The 24,399-nt window shown below is 44.8% G+C and overlaps 1 protein-coding gene across 2 annotated transcripts; it reads left to right on the top strand.

Annotated features, from left to right (window-relative positions):
• The first annotated feature begins 1,830 nt into the window (after positions 1–1,830).
• On the top strand, positions 1,831–23,279 carry taf2 (TAF2 RNA polymerase II, TATA box binding protein (TBP)-associated factor). Of its 2 annotated transcripts, none has more exons than XM_062464747.1 (26): positions 1,831–2,428; positions 2,552–2,606; positions 2,705–2,865; positions 3,278–3,396; positions 4,201–4,342; positions 4,910–5,141; positions 7,341–7,525; positions 7,697–7,810; positions 9,162–9,261; positions 9,534–9,619; positions 10,713–10,848; positions 11,497–11,651; positions 11,848–11,962; positions 13,561–13,670; positions 13,819–13,884; positions 14,735–14,987; positions 17,011–17,151; positions 17,267–17,377; positions 17,924–18,117; positions 18,347–18,486; positions 19,153–19,222; positions 19,491–19,600; positions 20,847–21,079; positions 21,270–21,446; positions 21,769–21,871; positions 22,031–23,279. In XM_062464747.1, the coding sequence occupies exons 1-26, from the start codon at positions 2,379–2,381 to the stop codon at positions 22,333–22,335; spliced, it is 3,663 nt and encodes a 1,220-aa protein (XP_062320731.1). In that variant the 5' UTR covers positions 1,831–2,378; the 3' UTR covers positions 22,336–23,279. The 2 variants fall into 2 exon arrangements, with proteins under 2 accessions (XP_062320731.1, XP_062320730.1); XM_062464746.1 differs by having other exon boundaries at positions 20,847–21,094.
• The last annotated feature ends 1,120 nt before the right edge of the window (positions 23,280–24,399 follow it).

The raw sequence follows: 24,399 nt of genomic DNA, 5'->3' as shown, positions 1-24,399 counted from the left end.
GGCCATCCAGCCCCTCTGTTCTGCCCTGAGCTTTGGCAGGTCCTGCAGCTGCTCATGGGCCCTCATGGGCCCTCTGAGAATTCCTGCCCCACGGTTAGCATGAAAAGGCAGGCAAGTGGAGGCAGTGGGGTGTGATATGGAGGAGGTGGGTGTTGAGGGAGTAATTGAGAGGTGTATAGGGTGTAGACAGAAAGGGACAGATAACAGACAACAGAGAGGGGTGTGCGTAGGTATAGGAGTAGAAGGAAGTAGGAAGGTATACAGAGGGAGTCACATGCATACAAAAGTTCCCTATGGGGCAGATACACAGATGAGGTGAAACAAACATATACAGCTCAAGAGAGGAGAGGAGTGTGGAGTGGAAGAGAAATTACCCAGGTGGAAGGAAGAAGAGGGAGGGAGGGATCACCGACACCAGTAAACCTGTGGATGAACAGTAAGGATAGAAAGAGTAAAATAGACAAGGGATAAAAAGCGAGAAGAGGAGAAAGGACAAGGAGGAAAAAGGAGAAGAGCGCAGACATTCCGACTAAGGGTGGAACGGTACACTGAAGTCACGGTTCGGTTCATACATCACGCCATACTTGTCCTTAGTGTTGCCAACTATCTCTGACTCACGGCGGCGCCAATCAGAGCTAAAGCGGGGCAACAGATTAGGTGTCCCTAAAGATCACGAGTATCTAACAGTTGTTCCTTATTACATTAATTAATTTACATGGGAGTTTTATTGCTGGCAAAAGTATAAGAGGTCTGACTGTATTTCTAAAAAGCATTATTATGCCTGACGGAATGGCATCAAATACTATGGCAAATTATTTTGGAGAAACTGGAATATTGTATGTTGATAAAAACAGTGCCACTCTCCATCAAATAGCTGGTTCACCAGCTAAATCTATCCATCTCTCAAAGTGATTTGTTTTTTAAATAAAATATCTCTATTATTCCAGACAAGACACCTGTGTGGAGAGAAATTGTGCTTATATATTAGAGACCATGCTAAAAGGACCTGCTTATGGAACACAGATAATTTGTGGGAGGTCAAGGTGGAATGTAAACACGGGAGCCTGTGACGTGGCCGGCGTATGTAATGAACGTAGCGTAGGGCGAGTAATTCCGTGTGGCAGAAGAGTGAAAGTAATGGGCGCAGATCCAGGGGAGATAAATTAAGAAGAAAAAAAATCCAGAAGATGTAGGGTGCCAATGTAGTGGGGATATATGGAACACCGTTTGATTCCAAATTAAATAAATACATAACTAAATAAATAAATATGGCAATGAAATGAACCTGAAATTTAGAAATATGGCAATAAATATATAAATATAGCATCATATAAATATATAGCTGAATCCATTCACCTACATAAATACATTTACTTATTTCAAATGAAATGAAGTTTTTGTAAAGACAACATTTATTTATTTAATGGGACTTTGTATACATTTTCTAGATCTAAAAGTATTGACTTCATGTAATGAAGCGTCCAGAACAGATGACAGTTTATATATTCGGCTAGGTCTACTATAATTCCATGAATCTGTGTGTGTGCCACCAACTGCATCACGGGCACTGTGCACTAGTCAGATCAAAGGTATCTCACGCTTTGGCGCCAAAGACTGCATACAATCAGATACAGTTTGGTGCCATCAACTGGTGAAATGGTTAGCTACCGGTTATGATTCAAAACATTTCCTTTGTTAAGGAAATAATTTATATCAACAGACATTTAACGAATTATACAGGTATACAGTGAATTTAGCTTGCAAGCCTTTTAATAAATATTAACTGTAGAGCTAATGTTTTTTTTCTCTTTCCCGAAAGGGGAGGTCAAAGGTTACAAACAAAATGGCTGAATTTACTGAGAGGATTCTCATTGCTCTGAACTTTCGAGAAAACGGGATCTCTTTTTTATATTTTGATATGGATCGTTTGACTACATTATCTCATTGAATCCAACCCATTATTCCATAATTCAATGCATCACGGAATTACTTTTATGTGACTTGGACAGAAGACATTGCACACTCTGACGTGTTACACCACTAGCTAGCTAGCGTTTTTGCTAGCCGTCTCGTGACATTCATTCATTGTGGGATATTAACCTGCACATCGCTAAGACCACAGGTTTACTGGTAGAGTCGAAGTGTCTATATTCTCATTGTCAATCTATAATAGACCAACAAGAGGAAGTGTCACATATGAATGCACATAGCCTGTGTTTAGCCAGCAAGCAAGCACAGCTGTTTTAGAAAGTGGATGTACTATAGCTAGATTACTCGGTCTGCCAATAGATTTGGTGTTTGTAGATTGGCTGGTCGTTAGAAACGGTGTCCACATAACCGTCTCTCGTGAAACATGTTTTAAACGGAACAAGACAACGATGAACAGGAAGAAAGATAAAGGATTTGAGAGCCCACGGCCTTTTAAATTATAAGTATTTTCTCTAATTTTGTGACTCAGTTGAAACCACTTTTACACATAGGTAATATACAATTCACATACTCGATTACTGAGGTCGGTTTAAGTATTGATATCCTGTTTTGTTGTTCACACGACCCATCAGGTGGTGTGCATTAACAACATAAACTTCCAGAGGAAATCTGTAATCGTAAGTAGATGCACCTATATAAAGTAGGCTTAATGGAGTCAACAAATGGCATCATATGTCGCGAATAATTTCTACTGAACATTCCGTGCATGTAACAGGGTTATGTGGAGCTGACCATCTTCCCTACAGTGGTGAACCTGAATCGCATCAAACTTAACAGTAAACAATGCAGGATCTACAGAGTGAGAGTCAACGACTTGGAGGCTCCCTTCATCTACAATGACCCCACCTTGGAGGTCTGCCATCATGAGTCCAAGCAGTGAGTATCCTTCAATCAAACTGATATTTGTTTATTAACTTAGGACAGATACTTTACATGTACACAGTTCCAGAGAACTGTGATGAGGCATTATTCCTTTGCCATCATTTGCCTTTAGAAGTTTGAACCCTTCTCAGCCTAAGTAAGTAAAGTTCCATAATGCACTGCTGTGCAGTGCCTACATTGTATTGTGCGTCCCACAAAGATTCTGACTGCAAGTAACCTTGGATAGCAGCATCTGCTACATTGAAGTGCATAGTACGTTGAACATTGAGGCAAAAATGAATCATTTTGTTGCAAAGTAGGAATAACACTAGTAGGTACGTATAGCTACTTCTCCTCATTAGACAGACAGCACCAGTGCTGTAATACCTCTCCTCCCTCAACACATCTGCCCTTGTTCTGCCTCCAGGAGGAACCTGAACTACTTTTCCAGTGCATACACTGCTGCAGTGAGCGCTGTGGACCCAGATGCAGGTCACGGGGAGCTGGTCATCAAGGTTCCCTCAGAGCTGTGGAAGCAGGGAGACGGTGAGACAGGAGAGCAAGACTAGGTCATTGGTTGCCAGGAAATACAGAAACGTGCATAGTGCTTGCCATGCTAGATTCCATGATAGCTTTTTTGCAGGTTTTTTTGACACAAAAAGTTTAAGCAACTCAACTAGGTTGAAACATGTTTCTTATATGGCAACGACAGTACGAGTGTTCTGATTGGCTAACGGGTAGTCATGCCAGCCGCGTATTTACGGAGTCTTATTGCCCTCTGACGTCATCTTCAAAATGAGCGATATCGAGGAGTTAGAGTTTTACTATCCAGATGATAATGAAGACATCAACAGCGACAAGGAAATTCTTAAGTTTCTAAAAGAGCAGAAAAGTGTGAACACAGAGAGAAAAACGACAAGCGCTAGGCAGATTGCTAGGTTTGGTTGTTCAGATTTCAGATTGGTTGCTAGGCAACACCTGAAACACACCATGAGAAGACTTGAGAGCTGAACAAAACGACATGTTTTCTATTTACAATTACCATTTATTTTATTCATTTACAAAATGAAAAGAGCTAAAAATGCCATATAATAAACAACTTACTAACCTCAACCGTTCGGTCATGCCGGGAAATATCGGCATGATCACTATCGCTCGGTCAATACGTTAAAGCCTCAGTTTGATATTTCCCGGCATGACCTCACTCTCGGTTAATAAGTAGTTATTATTATTAGTTTCAGATATTATTAGTTTCAGATATCCTCCATCAAAATGGACTGAGAAACATGGCCTTGGTCTGCTAACTATAGCCAACCCCTTACCTTGTGTCTTGACTACTCTTCTTTACAGAGATGAATGTCCTCAAGGTGTACATTGAGTTTTCCCTGGACCAGCCCAAGGGAGGGTTGCACTTTGTAGTGCCTGACGTAGAGGGGAGCATGGCTGAGAGAGGAGCACACGTCTTTTCATTTGGCTACCAGAACTCCACCAGGTACTACTAATAGAAACCAACATTAATGATGTGATTCTAGAAAGAAACTGTTATATTATGAAATCCAGCTAAGGTACATTGAATAGTAGAATAGAATTGAATAAATTGATTTTTCTAAATGGCTGTCATCCCAAAAATGTAAAGGTTGTTTCTAATAGTAGGTGATGCTGCGAGTATTGACAGTACTTTTGTTGTCGGTACATTGTGTTCCGTTAATGCCGCATTCCTAGGTAGCACCTTAAATATATGTTGCAATGTATAAAATCTCTAGATCTAAAAGGATTTCTTCATGTAATGAAGCGTCCAGAACAGATGATATAACAGTTTATATAGTCGGCTAGGTCTACTCAACATATGGCCAAAAAAACAGGTATTGTCATAGTTCATAAATTCATAGAAAGTACTCGGGATGCTTGAGTAGACTCCATCATCCACAATACAATATGCTCACGTTTGTCCATAAACATATGCAAATGTATGCCTTCCCCTCCCACCTGCGACCAACCCCCCCCCCCCCCCCCTCCCTCCCCTACCCATTCACCCCTGCCAACCCTGTTCCCACCCCAGGTTTTGGTTCCCTTGCGTGGACTCATACTCTGAGCTGTGCACCTGGAAGCTGGAGTTCACAGTGGATGCTTCCATGGTGGCTGTGTCATGTGGCGACCTGGTGGAGACGATCTACACCCACGACATGAGGAAGAAGACCTTCCACTACGTGCTGCCCATCCCCACTGCTGCCCCCAACATCTCCCTGGCCGTGGGGCCCTTCGAGATCCTAGTGGACCCCTACATGCACGAGGTGAGGCGGCTCTCCGTGAATCAGACAATCAATTCACCAATCCTTTATTTATCCCCAACGGTGAAATTCATCATAAAAAACGAGCAGACAGCAGGTAAATCACAGATTAATCAAGACAATATTAAACCAGCAGTATCCACCAACATGAGAGAAGTTCAGGATAGCCTACCGACTTGACAGCTCTTTGCTATGAATGTGGGCTTTTGCACTGGAATGATAAATACATTGGAGGTAGGGGTGGAACGGTACACTGAAGTCACAGTTTGGTTCATACCGCGGTTCAGACATCACGGTTCGGTACGAGTTCAGTACAATGGAGGGAAAAGCAAAACAAACCAGGTTCCTCTACGAGTGAATACAGGCGCATTGAAGATGACATGTAAATTCCGATTGCGTCAGTGATTTTTTTGCCTTATTTGTATGTGTATCTAATGGCTGGTTAAGCACTGTAGGGAGGAGAAGTTGGACAGTTTTTTTTTTTGTCTTGTTCCAGTGATTGGCACACCTGGGTGGTGGCATCGGATATTTTTAGTCATTTAGCACACGCCAGATGCGTTATATGCGTTAGAATGTTAGATGTATTTCCACTCACATACCCCACAACCAGTGACGTGCGGTGATGTCAGTAAAAGGTTAGGCACTGAGTTATGAAAGCCAGATTACCTAATTTATTGTTAGGCTAATATGTCAAAACATGGGAGTCAGGTTGCTGAGAGGTTAGGGAATCAGGCTAGTAATCAGAAGGTTGCCGGTTCGATTTCCGGCTGTGCCAAATGATGTTGTGTCTTTGGGCCAGGCACTTCACCCTACTTGCCTCGGGGGAAATGTCCCTGTACTTACTGTAAATCGCTCTGGATAAGAGTGTCTGCTAAATGACTAAATGTAAATGTAAAACAGTAAACACAGTAAATAGTACAAGCAGTAGCCTACATCTGCTGACTGTTAGCACAGCCACATAGCCAATCTTTTCTTCCATACTGTACCAGTCTGTTTGAAACGATCGAAAACATGTTGTCCCTTTTGCTGCAGTAGTCCATCTAAGTCTGGCGTAGACCTCCCTCTTTCTATAAACTCATTTTTTGAATAAAATCGAGCTTGGAGAAATTCCTCAACTCTGTGATATCGGCAGACACCGCTGCTGTCATTTTGACTTGAATTTTGCGGGGATTACGCTTACAATGTAGCTGGTGTAATGACATTAGCTGTGCAAATGTCCAGTAATATCTCGATTTTAATTGGTCCATGTTTGATACGTAACGTAGGTGATTACCGGCATAACATATTTACGTGCAAAGGCACAGCAGAGTTGTGCTTTTCAACGTACATGTTGAAAAATACAGGATCGATGTGCGCAAGTGAGTTTTTCACTTGTCGTCCGCAGTGAACGGACAGTAAAAGCACTGCTTATAAAAAAAAAGGTATTTGATTATGCGATTATTTGTCATCGTAACGTCTAAACAATTGGAATAACACACATATTGCATATATAAATCACAAGAGTAAACTGTAAAAATACAAGTTTATTAAATACAATTACTTAATAAACATTTTACGTTTGAATTTTGGCAGGGTAGGCAGTGCCTACCTTACATTTACGCATTTAGCAGACACTTTTATCCAAAGCGACTTCCAAGAGAGAGCTTTACAAAAGTGCATAGGTCACTGATCATAACAATGAGATAGCCCCAAATATTGCGGGCAGCCAAAACATGAAGCATACATTGTGAAAAACCAAATAAGTGCCAAAGGGAAGAACCATAAGAGCATGCAGTTAAACAAGTTACAATTAAACAACATGCATTAATTAATTTGCACGCAAGTTTTATTTATTTTTATACCGTGTATTCTCCGTGTAATTTCATGCACTGAACCGTGACGCCCGTACCGTACGGGTCAATACGAATACATGTACTGTTCCAACCCTAATTGGAGGAAATAATCAGTGTTGACTACAGGGGGAAAGCGTTCTCTGTTGATAAAGTGATGGTTGTATTTGATTACTGGTGTACTTTTGGATATTGACCACTAGGTGGGGAAGTGCTTCTCCAATTGTTCGTCCCAGTGACTTGTGCTTCATAGCGATGTGCTGAACCATTGAAGGCTTTATGGACATTACCAGTGAGTCACAGATATCCTACAAGTGACCATACTTTAAAAAGTAATCTTAAAGCCTCTTGTTTTTTTGTCTTTATTGTCCAGGTGACCCACTTCTGCCTGCCCCAGCTCCTGCCCTTGCTGAAACACTCCATGTCGTTCCTCCATGAGATCTTCGAGTTCTATGAGGAGATCCTCACCTGCCGCTACCCCTATGCCTGCTTCAAGACCGTGTTTGTGGATGAGGCTTATGTGGAGGTTTCCTCCTATGCTTCCATGAGCATCTTCAGGTAGGGCTGCGTGGGTGTGTGTGTGTACTGTGTGTGTGTGTGGGGACTGTGCTAATGTGTGTTCACAGAGCCTTTGCATGCTGGTTTTGTTGAATTTGATGTTGACTTAATACTTTCCCTTATCTCCCCCAACCTCACCTCTCTCCTCTCCATGACTGCCCCTCCTTGCAGCACCAACCTGCTCCATAGTGGCATGATCATCGACCAGACCCCCCTGACACGGAGCTGTCTGGCCCAGGCTCTGGCCCAGCAGTTCTTCGGCTGCTTCATCTCACGCATGTCCTGGTGAGTGCTGTATGATGTTGAGGTCAAATAAGGGGGGTCCCTCTCCCACTCTCCCTCTTTTTCTCTCCCCCCCACTCCTCCCTTTCTCCTCTTCCCCCTCTCTTTCTCTCCCTCCTCTCTTTCTCTCCTCTCCCCCTCTCTTTCCCTTCTCTTACCCTGTTTCTGTCTTCTCCCCCGCTCTCTTTCTCTCCCTCCTCTCTCTTTCTCTACTCACCCCTTTTCTTCTTTCTCTCACCCGTCTCTCTTTCTCCTTCACTCTCTCTTTCTCCTCCGTTTCTGTCTTCTGTTCTCTTTCAAGCTTGTTCTCTCTCATTTTCTTTTTTACTTGCCCTCTATCTTAATCTCTCTTTTTCTCTCTGTCTCTCTCCTCACAATTCCATCGGTTCTTCCCTTTCAATTCCTGTATTTCATATGTCTTGTATAACTGCAGTAGTTCAGGTCAGAGAGATTTCGTACAGCAGGACGGTATGTTATCACCATTGGCAGTCAGGCCAGGCCAAGGCTGGGAATATTACATCCATGATGGATGTGTGTGTGGCTGGCAGCCTGTCTGAAGGGGAAGCAGAGGAGGCCTCGGGGAATGGGGGCTCAGACTGGGAAGGTAGGGGAGGGGGGCAAGGGCGAGGTTGGAGAGAAATGCTGAAGTTTATCCGGAGGTGTCCAAGACTTTGATCCTCCACCCCCTACCCCCAAACCCCCTCGCAAACAATGGACCCCCTGTCTGGAGAAGCGTTTCAGACCACATGAGACGGGCCCTGCGTCGGGTTACGCCGCTATTTATCTGGCGCGTAGCGTTGTGTAACCCATGGGAAAATCAAACAGGCCTTCCTTTGATACGGGGGAGAGCCGGTGTCTGCAAACAATTAATGGCGCAGTGTGATTCTGTTCAGGCCTGTAAGTGAGGCAGCTTTTTGGTGCCAGCTCAATGTTTAGAAGTTGACCTCGCCTCACCTTACCGATGTTCTAGTCGAGCTTTGCAAACGGGTGGTGCACAGGCAGGCAATAGGACCACGTCTCTGATAAATAAAAACACTGTAGAGGATGAAGAAAAATAGTTGAATAAAAGTTTGCTGTGTTGTGGGACCACGTTGCAATCACCTTGTTTTGGTAGCATGGAATGGTAGCATGATCTGTGTTACAGTGATTTGTGTTAATATGGTCTGTGTGACATGAAATCTGTGTTATAGTTTGTTAAATGTGGGTCATGTTTTGCCCACCTTATCTGTATCCATGTATTGCTTGCAATCTTTCTCCAAGACTGATGTGTGTGTGTGTGTGTGTGTGTGTGTGCGTGCGTGCGCGTGTGTGTGTGTGTGTATCTGTCCATGAATGTGTGTGTGTTTCCCCCTAGGGCTGACGAGTGGGTTTTGAAGGGGATCTCAGGATACATCTATGGCCTTTATCTGAAGAAAACCTTTGGAGTCAACGAGTACCGACACTGGATCAAAGAGGTCGAGATTCTCAGTTTTTACTGACGTTTTATCTTTTTGATTTTGAGTGGTCCGGTTTAACCATTTAATACAGGACTGCTCAGTCCTGTTCTTGAACACTCCAGATGTAACTAATCCCATTCATGGTATCAACCAGCTAATTATTTGAATTAGGTGTTCGACATTAGGGTTGGAGCAAAAACCTACAGGACTGTTGCTCTCGAGGAACACGGTTTTCAAACGATTCAATCCAACAAATTCCCCAAAAACTGGATGTATTTTTTCACTCTCAGGAACTGGACAAGATCGTGGAGTACGAGCTGAAGATGGGAGGTGTCCTGCTCCACCCAACCTTCAGTGGTGGCAAGGAGAAAGACAAGTGAGACCCTCTACATCTGTGTCTGGGGACGATGTGAAGTCAGGCTAAGACCGGTACAGGAGGCTTGACTGTTGATAATTGACTAGTAGGCTGTTTGTGCGTAGTCAATGTAAGAAGTTACATTTTAAGAAAATACCAAAATACCACATCATAGAAGAATAAGTGCATTTCTGGTTGACTGCTTTGTCAATTATTTCAATAGGCTGTATTAGCTGGGGCAAGCGAATGTGCATCAGCCTTAATTGAACCAGTTCAGTTATGTATTTTACAGTATATGCTTGTTGCATTGAGTAGGACTCGGGCATTACAGCGTCTTCTACAGCCAGCCCTCATGTCAAACTGAGTGGCCAAGAGCTATACACTAATACTGTACATTACACCAAACACTATGCTTCAACTCCAGAGTTCGATATACACACTCCCACATCCAGGTAGCACTTAAGTACTCAGGAGAGGATGGAATACACACATATTTTTTTTTGCACGCAGGGCTCTTTCACATGCCAAGAGCATGCCTTGCTTACGGTGTGTTTTTTTTTTATTTAGTTTAATTCAAAACTTTTTTTAAAGAGAGTCTTGCTTTCCAAGACATAACCAGAACACTGTGAGGGAGAGGCGCGTTGAGTGGTCTCATTCATCCTGACCCAGTAAGCCTCTGGCGCAGACTCCAGTGTTTGTTGTAAATCAAATCTATTTTTGTGTGGATGGGGGGGAAGAGATTTGGAGAGCTTTTCACACATTACCACAGCACTAACTCATGTCTGTGCGTTGGCTGTCGTCAACTTGGCCTGTAACCGTAGACAAATGCTTTTCTGGAGAGTTGCTGACTTGCAGGGGAAGGTTGAAGGATGGAGTTGGCATTAAGCGCTTCAGAAACGACAGTTATGATAGATCATGTTCCCATAGAATTGACACCTACTCCACTCAACTTCAATTCAGGGTCTAAAAAAAGTTAATGAAGAGAGCAGTGGCCCAAACATGATAGAAATAGAATAGAGTGTTGTTGACCATTTCAATGTATGATGTCCAATTCTTCTAACTCAGTGGTCAAACATCTTGTTTTTTGTTTTGTTGTACTCGTGTGTGTGTGCAGCCCTACTCCACACCTCCACTTCTCCATCAAGCACCCACACACCCTGTCATGGGAATACTACAAGATGTTCCAGTGCAAAGCCCACCTGGTCATGAGGCTCATAGAGAACAGGATCAGCATGGAGTTCATGCTACAGGTCTGTGAAGCCTCATCCTGCTTTAGTGGCCGCCTTCGGCTGTCCTCATTTAATCTAGAAAATGTTCTGTTTTAGATGTTGATCCTTTGCAAGTTTATTGTTAGTAAACTATGTAGAGGGGCATATAATATTGGTTATGTCGCACGGTATGACGCATGGTATTGTATCATATATAACTCTTCGTCTCTTCACCTCTTGCCTCTCCTCCCATCTCTTCATCACACCTCTCCACACCATCTAATACCACCACACCATCTAATCTCTCCTCACCACACCATCTAATCTCACCTCTCCACACCATCTAATACCACCACACCATCCAATCTCTCCTCACCACACCATCTAATCTCACCTCACCACACCATCTAATCTCACCACACCATCTAATCTCACCTCTCCACACCATCTAATACCACAACACCATCTAATCTCTCCTCACCACACCATCTAATCTCACCTCACCACACCATCTAATCTCACCACACCATCTAATCTCACCTCACCACACCATCTAATCTCACCTCAACACACCATCTAATTCCACCTCACTACACCATCTAATCTCACCTCAACAAACCATCTAATCTCACCTCAACACACCATCTAATTTCACCTCACTGTTTTATCTCACTTTACCTCTTCTCTCAGGTGTTTAACAAGCTCTTGAGTCTGGCCAGCACAGCATCCTCCCAGAAGTACCAGTCTCACATGTGGAGCCAGATGCTGGTCTCCACCCACGGCTTCCTCAAGTCCATCTCCAACGTCTCCGGCAAAGACATAGGCCCCCTCATTAAGCAGTGGGTGTATCCTTCCACCTGGAATTGCACTGCCAAACACTCATCCGTGTATTTAGTTTAGCCACACTAGTAATGTATCTACCTTTCAGGAACTGTAGCACTGTTGTACACAAATGTAGTTATTGCACAAATGTACACAAAAACGGTGGTTGTTTATAAAAGTGTAATGAACTTGGTGCTACCCTTAACACCTGCCACCCAGAGACCAGAGTGCAGTGGTGAAGTTCTTTGGCAGTTTTGCCTTCAACAGGAAAAGGAATGTTCTGGAACTGGAGATCCGTCAGGACTACACCTCCTCAGGAACACAGAAATATGTGGTGAGCGGCTTTCCGCAGCGGAGGTGGTTTGAGACGAAATTTAACCCAATGAACTTAAGAGCACGCAAGTGCATCCGGAAAATATTCACAGTGCCTTCGGTTTTACACATTTTATGTTACAGCCTTATTCCAAAATGGATTCAATACAAAAAAGTACCTAAATATTCACAGCCTTTGCTCAATACTTTGTGGAAGCTCATGTGGCAGCAATTACAGCCTCAAGTCTTTTTGAGTATGATTCTACAAGCTTGGCACACCTATTTTTGGGCAGTTTCTCCCATTCTTCTTTGCAGGACCTCTCAAGCTCCATCAGGATGGATGGGGAGCGTCGGTGCACAACCATTTTCAGATCTCTCTACTGAAGTCTGGGCTCTGGCTGGGCCAATCAACGACATTCACAGAGTTGTCCCAAAGCCACTCCCTTGCTATCTTGGCTGTGTGCTTAGGGTTTCTGTCCTTTTGGAAGATGAACCTTTGCCCCAGTCAGGTCCAGAGCGCTCTGGAGCAGGTTTTCATCAAGGATGTCTCTGTACATTGCTGCATTCATCTTTCCCTCGACCCTAACTAATCTCCCAGTTCCTGCCGCTGAAAAAAATCCCCACAGCATGATGCTGCCACCACCGTGCTTCACTGTAGGGATGGTATTGGCCAGGTGATGAGCGGTGCCTGGTTTCCTCCAGACATGACACTTGGCATTCAGGCCAAAGAGTTCAATCTTTGTTTCATCAGAACAGAGAATTTTGTTTCTTATGGTCAGAGAATCCTTCAGGTGCCTTTTGGCAAACTCCAGGCGGGCTGTCGTGCCTTATACTGAGGAGTGGCTTCCGTCTGGCCACTCTGGCCACCATATAGGCCTGATTGGTGGAGTGCTGCAAAGATGGTTGTCCTTCTGGAAGGTTCTCTTTTCACAGAGCAAAGCTTGAGCTCTGTCTGAGTGACCAATATGGTTCTTGGTCACCTCCCTGACTAAGGCCCTTCTCCCCCGATCACTCAGTTTAGTTGGGCAGCCAACTCTTGGAGGAGTCCTAGTGTTTCCAAACTTCTTATTTAAGGATGATGGAGGCCACTGTGCTCATTGGGACCTTCAATGCTGCAGACATGTTTCTGTACCCTTCCCCGGATCAGTGCCTCGATACAATCCTGTCTCGGAGGTCTACAAACAATTCCTCGGACTTCATGGCTTGGTTTGTGCTCTAACATCCACTGTCAACTGTGGGACCTTATATAGACAGGTGTGTGCCTTTCCAAATCATGTCAAATCAACTGAATTTACCACAGGTGGACTCCAATCAAGTTGTAGAAACATCTCAAGGATGACCAGTGGAAACAGGATGCACCTGAGCTCAACTTTGTGTCATGGTTAAGGCTGTGATTTTTATTTGTATTTTTTTATTTTCTAGATTTCCAAACATTTCTGTGTACGTTACGTTCACATTATCATTATTATTGTGTGTAGAATTGTTTGGGAAAAAATTACTTTGATCCATTTTGGAATACGGCTATAACATAACATGTGGGAAAAAAGTGAAGCGCTGTGAATACTTTCCGGATGCACAGTATTCCCCTAGATTAATTGGTGATTGATCTGCTCTCCCCAGGGTCCCATCAAGGTGACGGTGCAGGAGCTGGATGGCTCATTCAACCACACTCTCCAGATCGAAGAGAACAGCCTCAAACATGACATCCCCTGTCACTCCAAGAGCAGACGGTCAGTCCCTGAACTGCGGGGTCTGGGTTTGGGCTGGCTTACCTACTGCTTGCGTGTCTTTTACTCCATCTGCTACTGTTCTCTCAAGTTTGTTGTTTTGGCATTCAAGTCTCATGTTGACGGTGTCTGTGTGCACGGTTTGTTCCAGAAACAAGAAGAAAAAGATTCCTTTGATGAACGGCGAGGAGGTTGACATGGACCTCTCGGCCATGGAGTAAGATTTTCCACTATTTCTCTTTTTCTCTCCCTCACTCTCCACTCTCTCTCCCTCTCTCACTCTCCTCCCACTTTCTAGCTGTTCTCAAATTTTACTTGATTGGTATTAAAGCCTAGCCTGGGCAGACCAGACCCCAACAGTCCATCTGTCATTCCTTTTACCTCCTCCGTCCCCAGCAGTCAAGCCACAGGCACACAATCTTAACCCTTATTAGATCTAGACCGGCACCAGGACAGCGTGGTTCTAATCCTAGCTAAGAGCCATGAACTACCTTTGGAATGAGCTAGAACGTGCCTGGGAGAGTGTCCTCCATGTATCACAGTAGTCAGAACACATGACATGGCAGTCAGATTCTACAACCAGATCAGAATTTCGTAATAGGTTGTTAACCAGTATATATTGACTACTGTCAGTGAAGAGTGATCACCTAGCCAGAATTGCAGCAGCCATGAGTTTGCAGCATGATAGTCCACGTCCAGGCAGGTTTCTTTCCCCTGGTGTGTTTTAGCCTCTGGCTGTAGTGCCTCTGGAGACATCTGGAGGCCCATTAGGAGTGTTCTAACATGGATGCCACAACCAGACCTATATCATTACGGCCTCAAAGATGCAGGAGAGCCTGCCACAGAGTGTGTGTTGAGCGTTGGGCCAACTATCCACAGATCTGAGGACGGTGCAAACAAGTGTGTTGTCCACCTACATTGAGCAACAACACTTATATTTAGCCTGGTCATTGCTGAAAACATGCTCATGGCCATGAATAACATTTGCCCGACAGTAGTCCAACTTGGCATGCACCTGTAGGAGCCTCTGTTCCAAGCAACGTTAAAGTTATGTCTCCTCCCCCCAGCGCCGACTCGCCACTGCTGTGGATCAGGATCGACCCTGACATGTCCATCCTGCGCAAGGTGGAGTTTGAGCAGGCCGACTTCATGTGGCAGTACCAGCTGCGTTATGAGCGGGACGTGGTGGCGCAGGAGGAGGCCATTTCAGCGCTGGAGAAGTTCCCCACTCCAGCCTCACGCCTTGCCCTCACAGACATCCTGGAGCACGAGCAGTGCTTCTACAAAGTCCGCATGCAGGCCTGCTTCTGCCTCGCAAAGGTGACATGGGAGTTTTTCTTTTTGTTATTTCTTTCTCTGTATTTCTCTCTCTCTGTCTCTCTCTCTCTGCGTTTAGACAAGGCCAACATGGAAAGAAAATCCACTATAGAAACCACAAAAGATTAAAGTTGAATAAAATATGCTTTATTTGCTTCTATATCGAAGACCCTCTCTCTGGATTGTTACTAAAAGCTAAACTGAACAGAATTGTCTGGGCAGCTTTAGCCTTCATTTTGGGAAGGACAATGTGGCCGCCCACCCAAATAGCATCAGCCACAGTTTGTGGGTTTCATTACATTTTTATTCATTTCTTCCATTGAATTCCTCCTGAGTCAGGGTTCTCTTGACAGCACTAACTGAATGGAGATGGTGAGAAGGACAAACTATGGTTTGTCATGTAGTTCTGGGAGCTGAGCTGCGTCACCGCACTATGTTTTATGGTCGCTGGTTAACCGTCGTACACTTGGCTGGTCCACAACTCAGTGATTTTGTTGAAAGAGACGAAGGCACAGGAAGTGCTCAGGGGCAAATCCAGGCAGCACACCCCTCTCAAACACCCCCCACCCCACCTTTCCCCAAAACACACACACCTTGTGTTTATCCTACCAAATGATAACATCCTGAAGAACCCCTTTAACTGTGTATCTATACACCTCCTATACTTAGTTGCTCACTTTCTCTCCAACACACAAACACACACACACAAGCGCAAAAAAAAAATCCTTATTAATTTCCTGCTGTGGCGACCCCCCAGCTTCTCCTGTCTGTGATGAAAACATGGAGGTCCCGTAGCCCAGCCTTTCTTAGGACATGCTGCCCAGCCAGCATCTCTGCTGGACACCCTTCTTGCTGCTCTGCCCCTCAGTAACCAACCGACCAAAGATGCTGTTAAGTCATGGACTGCGGCTGTTATTTACCAATGCTGTTCTGAACTGATGCTGTTTTTAACTGCCCAGTCAAGGGTTCATCAATCCTTAAGCCTTAGTTACATACAAATCTCCTCTGACTCGGATGAGCATCTGTCCCCAGCCTAGATCAAGCTCGTACCTTTCTTGCTTCTGGGACTGTTCTGTTAGTACTAATTGTACTGGGTTACATGAATCCATAGCACCATAAGGGGACAGTATTTGCAAAAGCATTTATTTATTGTGTATTCGTTTTAGCAGACATGTTCATCCAAAGTTAAGTGTGAAACACTTTAGATCCAGGTGCTTGTAATAAGTGTTAGTTATTAGCTAATAAGGCAATTTTAAGATGCTTATTAACATTAGTGTTAAGACTAAGTGTTAATATTAGTAAGGGTTAGAGTTAACGATATCATAAGATGAGAGAAGCGTTAGTCATTAGGTAATAAGGCCCTTAAATGATGCTTAATGACATTAATAAGTCTTAATAAGACTTTACTAAGATATTATCTATAAACAAACTTATTACATTTACTTGTATCTAAAGTGTTACCTAAAAGTGAACTAGAAGGACTAGTGGTTAGTGCCAAGGAACATTCTGTGATTCTAACACTCTGTTTACACCGGACGCGTCTGCGGCGCGTTACGACTCCGACGAGGTTCTGTTCTGTCCTCCACAGCATTTCAGAATTGGCAAGTTAGTGAGAACAACAAACAACTGTAACTTTGCCTGTCCGATATTGACTTCCTTTTGATTTTGTATGCTAAGTACAAGTTGATAGAACTTGCTACGTTGGCAATTTTATTTTTGTTGTCCGGTTTAATGTGGTGATCGTGTTAATAATTTCGTTTTTTCTACTTTGTTGTGCTGTAGATATACTGAAAAAGTTAATAGGCTACACTTATGAATGACATAGATAAAAGATTTGTAGCTGTAGTAGTGGTTAAAAAGACATTCATCCTCAATGATTTGTATCGATATTCACAGAGTTCACTGTGAACTCTGTGGCTTGGATGTGACATCTGTCAAAAATAGAAAAGCTACCTATCTCTCGCGAAGCAGAGTGGAGACCTGCGTCTGGGATGCTCCTGAAACGCTCTCTCCCTCCCTCCTGCAGATCGCCAATTCCATGATGAGCACGTGGACGGGTCCCCCGGCCATGAAGTCTCTGTTCACCAGGATGTTCTGCTGCAAGAGCTGTCCCAATATTGTCAAGACCAACAACTTCATGAACTTTCAGAGCTACTTCCTGCAGAAGGTAGTCACACACAGTGGTGCTCATTATAAAATCGAGTCAGCACATCCTTTGCCATATACGTGAATGCAGCAAAGTGTACACATTGCTGTTAACAAACGACAACATTGTGTTCCAGACCATGCCAGTTGCCATGGCGTTGCTGAGAGACATCCAGAACCTGTGTCCCAAAGACGTGCTGAACTTCATTCTGGACCTCATCAAGTACAACGACAACAGGAAGAACAAGGTGAGCCTGGGTTGTTCACTTCCCCTGTTTTATAAGCCCCACATCTGGGCCCATTCGCCCTTAACATGAAACCTTACCCGCAACAGCGTGGAACGAGAGAGGTGCGAGGACTGCCTCTACCAGACAGAATCAGGAAGTTCTGTTATAAAACACACACAGTGGGACTCATCAGAACTAGGAAGGACACAGCAGGGGTCTTCCAGAGGGCCCGATCAGTCATTCATAAAGCTCAAAGTTCCAAAACAATTCCAATATGAGTTATTCCTGAGGGAGGGGGATTGTCAGGAGAGTTTTCTGCTTAATGGTTAAATCAGCAAATCATATTAATAGGTTTCTAGCTTTTCTAACACATTTTAGTGTTTAAGGCCTCGTTATCAAAATAATGTGACTACTAAATACTAGTAATCATTTAATTGGTCAAGGTTAGAGCTATACTGTACTAGTCTTGTCTTAATAAACACCATCCTGAGTTCTACTCAGCAGAGGATATGGAGCGGTCCTGTCCCAATGACCTTTGACCCCAGTGTGGCCCTCTCGCCTCTCCAGTTCTCTGATAACTTCTACCGCGCTGAGTTGATCGACGCTCTGACCAACTCCCTGACCCCAGCCATCAGCATCAGCAACGAGGTGCGCACGGTGGACAACCTGAACGCGGACGTGCGCAACATCCTGGAGGAGATCACACGCTTCCTGAACATGGAGAAGCTGCTGCCCAGCTACCGCAACACCATCACCGTCAGGTAACAGGCCAGACCCTTCTCTGAATGAGGCGCTCAAAGGGGCTATTGTGAAAAAAATTGTATCACGTATGATGATGTTTTTTTTTTTTATCACTGTATCTCACTCTGTACATCTGTCTTTCTCTCACTCTCTCTGTCTTTGTTAATCTTGCTCTCTCTGTCTCACTCTCTCTCTGTCTCTCTCTGTCTTTATCTCTGTCTCTTTATCTCTCTCTCAATCTTTCCACAGCTGTCTCAGAGCCATCCGGATGCTCCAGAAGAATGGTCACATCCCCAGCGACCCGACTCTGTTCAAATCCTACGCAGAGTACGGACACTTTGTGGATGTGCGCGTGGCTGCCTTAGCAGCCGTGGTGGACTACACCAGAGGTACACACTCAAGACTCCACACCGGAATCACACACGCCCACACCAAAATCACACACACACACCCAGCCAACCTAATGTCTATAAGAGCAACAGAAGGCCAAGCACACGCATTTTATATAATATGGTTATCTGAAAACCACTGTGAAGTCAGGCTAGCTTGAATGTTGAGTTAGATCGGTAATTCAGTGCAGTCCCCACACTGCACACTCAACATTTCATAACCCTCTCCACCACACATGGCTGACTGAAAGACACCTTTATCTCCGGTAAAGATGTGCCAGTGTCTGACTGACAGCCGTGGGTGGGGGAAGGGTGGGGGCTGGCTAGCACAGAGTGTATCCCAACTAAAGTGCCAATGCTGCAATCTAGCTTCTGCAACCCTGCTAGCTAGCCAGCTAGCTAATATAAACCTCATTAATCAAATGTTAGGTTCATTCCAGCAGCTCTCTCTCTCAATGAGTCCTTTGTGTGCAAGGCCAGTCGGCCTAGTCTCAGCGTGTGTGTTTTGGGATATGTGTGTGTGTGTGTTCTTAACCTGAGTTTTGTCATGTGTGTGTTTTTAATGCCGTGATGTGTGTGTTTTACAACGTGATACCTGTGTGTTTTTAGAGTGATGCGTGAGGGAAATGTGTGTGGGGGTGTTCATGACGGTGTGTTTATTTGCAGTTGAACGGAGCTCAGAGGAGTTACAGTGGCTCCTGAACATGGTCCAAATTGACCCCTCTCACTACGTCAGGTCAGCCACCTCTGCCCACACACAACACAGGGAATTTCAATGCAATTCTCAATTCTGACTATACTGCACAGTATTTGGAGAACATGTCAATTGCCTTTTTGTTATACAACAGATGAGAGAGACTTTAAGTAACTAGAAGAATGAATCCAAATGTAAAATGTACTCTCCTGACTAGTCATTTCTCAGATAAGAGCGTCTGTTAAATGACTAAATGGATATTCACTTGCTCTTCTTTCTGCTTCCTTTGTTTTCGGGTGTGTCCGCTCAGACACAAGATCCTGAGCATGCTGGGTAAGAACCCTCCCTTCACCAAGGCAACTGACTCCACCCTCTGCAACGAGGCCCTGGTCGACCAGCTGTGGAAGCTCATGAACTCCGGTCAGTTTAGTTTAGCTTACTTTGTTTTATAAGAAAACCTTTTTTTTTTGGGGGGGGGGGGGGGGGGGGGGGTGGTAAGAACCCCCATGTTTTATTCAGTTCCAAATGAGCATTCTCAATTGGCTTCAGAAAGCGTTTCCTTGGCGGAATACGCCTTGAATATTAGCCCAGAAAGGCTACTTGGATGTTCCTGTTGGTTGCAGCATGTAGATACTCCTGTTCCAAAACGTCTCCACTCCTTGTCTGTATTGTTCTGAAAGAGTATGGGAGATGCCAATAAAATCATATGGTTTTGTGTCATGCTTGGCCCACAGCAGCACATCCCCATCTGTGCCCCACATGTAGGAGCCACAGAGAGATGAGATTCAGATGGTCCAGCTCACACCTATCAATGTACACACACGCCGCACATGTACAACTTTACTGGAAATGTCAACTGTCTCCGAGTCTGCCTGCCACCCTCAGGGTTTGTCCGTTTATGTGTGTGTGTGTGTGTTGCTGTATGTGTGAGGTTTGTGTTTTCATCTCCTCTGCCAATGCCAACCAGGGATCCCAGTATCCCCAGAGACACGCAAGATCAATAAACAGGATTGTTCACAGGCGGGCCTAACAACTGTGTTTCTCTTTACTGGACCAATTCCAGCATTGTTGAGCGGAGCCGCTCTTTTGCCCGGCATTGCCCCATGTGGTTAGCATAAGAGGGCTGGGGGGGTGCAAACGCACCCCTCTCTATTGTATTGTGGGGTTCCAGAGGCGGACCTGACTCCTCGGAGGTCTGTTAGCAGGCCGGGGTCTGAGCCTCTCTCTGGTGGCCAAGCCAAACATGCCTCGGCCAAGGCTGACAACCGCTAATACCCTGGCCCAGGCCATAATGCAGTGTTTGTTTTATTATCCTGTTCGCCACTCCTGCCCCCCCCCCCCCCCCCCATCCCTCTCTCACCACACACACACACAAATACATGTCTCGGCTTTACAGTTGTGAGCCTGCCAGTTTCCAGTTAGCGGTTTGATGTTCCAGTTAAGTGCTGTTTCCAATTGATTGAGTTAAAATGAATTGATGTGGACCTATGTGTCTGAAATAAAGTTAAATTGAATTGAATTAAATAAATCCTGGGTGATGAGCTTGCAGAAGTGTACTTTTTGTCTCCGATCAATAATCAAGCTGATGTGACATTGAATGTATCCCTTTCCCCTCTCACTCTCTCTCTTCCACACACACACACCTCCACCCCCTCTTCTGATCCAGGTACTTCTCATGACTGGCGCCTGCGCTGCGATGCGGTGAACCTGTACCACACCCTATTTGGCCTGACGCGGCCCTCCTGCCTGCCCCTGCCCGAACTGGGTCTGGTGCTGAACCTCAAGGAGAAGAAGGCCGTCCTCAACCCAACCATCAAGCCTGAGCAGGGGGGCGCAGCCATGCCGGAGGTGCCTGGCAGTGCGGGGCTCCACGGCCCGCCCCTGGCCTTCACCAGCAGCGTGAGTATACAAGAGGTGACAACACAGAGGGAGACGGTCTGACAGGGCTCTGAAAGAGCTGCTTTGGTTAATGCCAACCCTCACACCCAAACCTACTGACTTATTTACTTTGTCTGTATCTGTCTGTATGTCTCTGTATCTGTCTTTCCTCTCTGTCTGTCTGTTTATCTATCTCTGTCAATCCCTCCAGTTGGATGAGGAGCACATGGGGGTGGAGGTATCCTCTGCTGGAGGCGGGGGCAGCGGTGTGGCTCTGCCCCCCTTGGGCCTGAAGCGCAAGGCGGACACCCCTCTGGGCTCGCCCCCTGAGCCGGGCCAGGTGCTGCACCCAGAGGACGAGGTCAGCCGTGGACGACACAAGATCAGAGTAAGCACCAATATATGTATTTATTTTACTTTCTATTAGGTTTCTTTTAAATAACATAAATTTGTGTCAACCAGACACAAAATATAGATACAACAGGGGATGGATGCATCTCTTATATCAACAGAATCCATATGCCAACACTCATACAAACACATACCCACACCCATGTGTATACACATGCATGTGAATATCCATAAGAGTACCAGAGTATTTCACTGAACTCTTTTACATTTACATTTAGCAGACGCTTTTATCCAAAGCGACTTTTAACTTGATTTACCTGTTTATTGATGTGTGTGTGTGTGTGTGTGTGTCCTTGCAGTTCAACACCATGGAGGAGGAAGACATAGACATGGAGTCTGTTCACGACAGTCAGGCCTTCATCCACCACCACCTCAACATGCTGGAGAGACCCTCCACGCCAGGTCCGAACCACACACACATCTATAAACAACACACACACTCGCACCACTTCAACATACTGGACCTCCACTCCACAACTACATGAACAATCACACACTAAAACAACACACATGCCTCCTTCTAAACCTGACCCCTTGTCCCTCCTCCTCTCCCACCCCCAGGTAAGGAGCCCCCATCGATGGAGCAGGCCCTGCTGTCCATGCCCGCCACGCCCCTGCCCACCTTCGCAAAGGAGGCCGCCCCCTCGTTGCCGCCGTCCTCCGCTAAGCACGCCGGCGACCACGCTCACCACCACCACCACCACGAGCATAAGAAGAAGAAGAAGAAGCACAAGCACAAACATAAGCACAAGCACAAGCATGACAGCAGGGAAAAAGACAGAGAGCGCGATGGGAGGGACCCCCATACCTACAGCAACAGCCCAGCCAGTGGGCGCTCCATGCGCTCTCCCTCCATGTCCGACTGAGCCCCCGTCAGCAGGCGAAGCCGCAAACGCGTGCAAACCTGTCTCCCGCTGAGACAGCGGTGCGTCTACAACCGTTTTTGTATTTTTCGACTCTGTTCCTCGTTAGCTTATAGAGGTGTGTTCCTGAAAGATGGCGGAAGATAGATTTAACAAGCCACATTCTGTGGTGTCATGGTGGTAGACCACAAATGGTATTCCCGACACACGCACAGGCTCACACACACAGAGACTCATACAGCTGGAGGCCTTGCTTGCTTGTCTGCTTCCCTGTCCTTTAGTACAGGGACCTTCATGGCTAGACACACTCACATTCTCCTTGGTTAGGCTCGCTCAACAACAACATTTTTTACATGGCTGCACAGGGACAAGTGAGACTCGCTGATGTGTGTGTGTGACTGGTATGAGGGGAACTGTGTGTGTGTGCATGTTAGGGACAAGGGAAACTCAGACCTGGCTGGGGGTATGTGTATGCTACCCGGTTGTTGACTTTTCTGGTTTTTATACTGCCACTTGTCATTACTTTTTATAACACTGCTAATTTAATTGCAGGGTTACCTTAAGCCTACCATTACAGTGAAGAGGGGAATTTCCAACGGAATTGTAGTTGTAAATAATAAAAGTTGGGAAAAACATTCTTAGAAACTTTTCTAATTGTAGGACTATCAGAATCTCAACCAAACTGAACATGGATTTCTGTATATTCTGCTTTATGACATGACAATACTGTAGACCTGAAACATGAGCTATTCAAAGTATTTTCCATAAATCTTAAGTGTTTTCTATAATATTAATATTACCAGACATGTTTTAACATAATTGGTTTTATTGCCTAGTCATTCTTCTGTTACTTCAACTCAACTGTTCTATAGCCACGTTGCCATTGGAACTGTTGTCATACATTCACAATGTATGTTAAAATAAAGCAATAGAGACGCATGTGGAATGTGGAATTACTCTTGTTTGGGTTCAACTTAGTATCAGCTGTGGTAGGTAGTATACCCAGACTTCCAGGCAGAACTTGAACAGGAAATGAGCATGGTCCTGTTCAGTTCCAGGACTGTTGGGCTGTTATCCTTGTTTGACCCAATCATAGTGTTTTTAAAGTAACATAAAAATCAATGCACCCAAGCCACTGCCCGTAACGACTTAGTGGTGTGCTGTTAGACCTCTTATCTGAAACATTTCGCCTCTTTGCTACTCTTTCTTTTCACATTGTCACAATCGTACCTAGCCTTACTGTGCAATGTTATGTTAGGTTAATTTATGGGACTCGATGCAGAAGCTTATTTAACAGTCGTCCCACGTCAGCTGTAAATTCCAGTTTATTCCTTACTATAGTTTGACAGTCCGCTTGTGAAGAATTTGTAATGCAGTCCGCTCTGTGGTTTGAGTTGTGTAAAAAGCAAGGTCCGGACTGCATTCAGTGGATCATGTTTGTTTCGATGAAGATTGTTGCAGTAGATACATTTTATTTTTGTTTATTAAAGATACGTTTCTGCATATGAGAAAATTGATGACCAATGACATGCTGGGGCTGAGTTGCACATGAATTACATGCACTGTCTGGGCCTGAGAGCAGTCCAGTTTGATCTCTCCATCTCTGGATAAACCACATAATGCACTCGAGATCCGTTGTCCTACGGCCAAAGAGCGACGTAACTGCAACATAACCCATGGTACCAAAATTAACGTATCCAGCCGACCAAGGTACGTCGCTGCAACGTTGCCACAAGGTAATGTGTTAGCTGGGAGTGCGCATCCATGTTTGTGAATTGGAAGGTATCGGAATCGTACAACTGATCCAGTTATCAATGTATGATGCGACAATTTAAACAATAAAATGTAGCCTTTCCCCCATAAAAAAAAAGATCTAATGAAAAAGTGTTTTCTGAAACAAAAAAGCTTAAAAGCTATAGCCTAAGCCTACGTAATATAGGCCTACTTAATTTTTCTAAATTGGCTGCATGGTCGACCCGGTCGAATTATCACATGCTGGTAATCATTAGCAAAACAAGTTGTCACTTCAAAGTGCAAAGTGATTTGCAAAGGGTCATTGTTAAGGGT

Source organism: Osmerus eperlanus, chromosome 7 (genome assembly GCF_963692335.1).
Source record: "Osmerus eperlanus chromosome 7, fOsmEpe2.1, whole genome shotgun sequence".
Classification (NCBI taxonomy): Eukaryota; Metazoa; Chordata; class Actinopteri; order Osmeriformes; family Osmeridae; genus Osmerus; species Osmerus eperlanus.
This window is presented reverse-complemented; position numbering and strand designations above follow the sequence as displayed.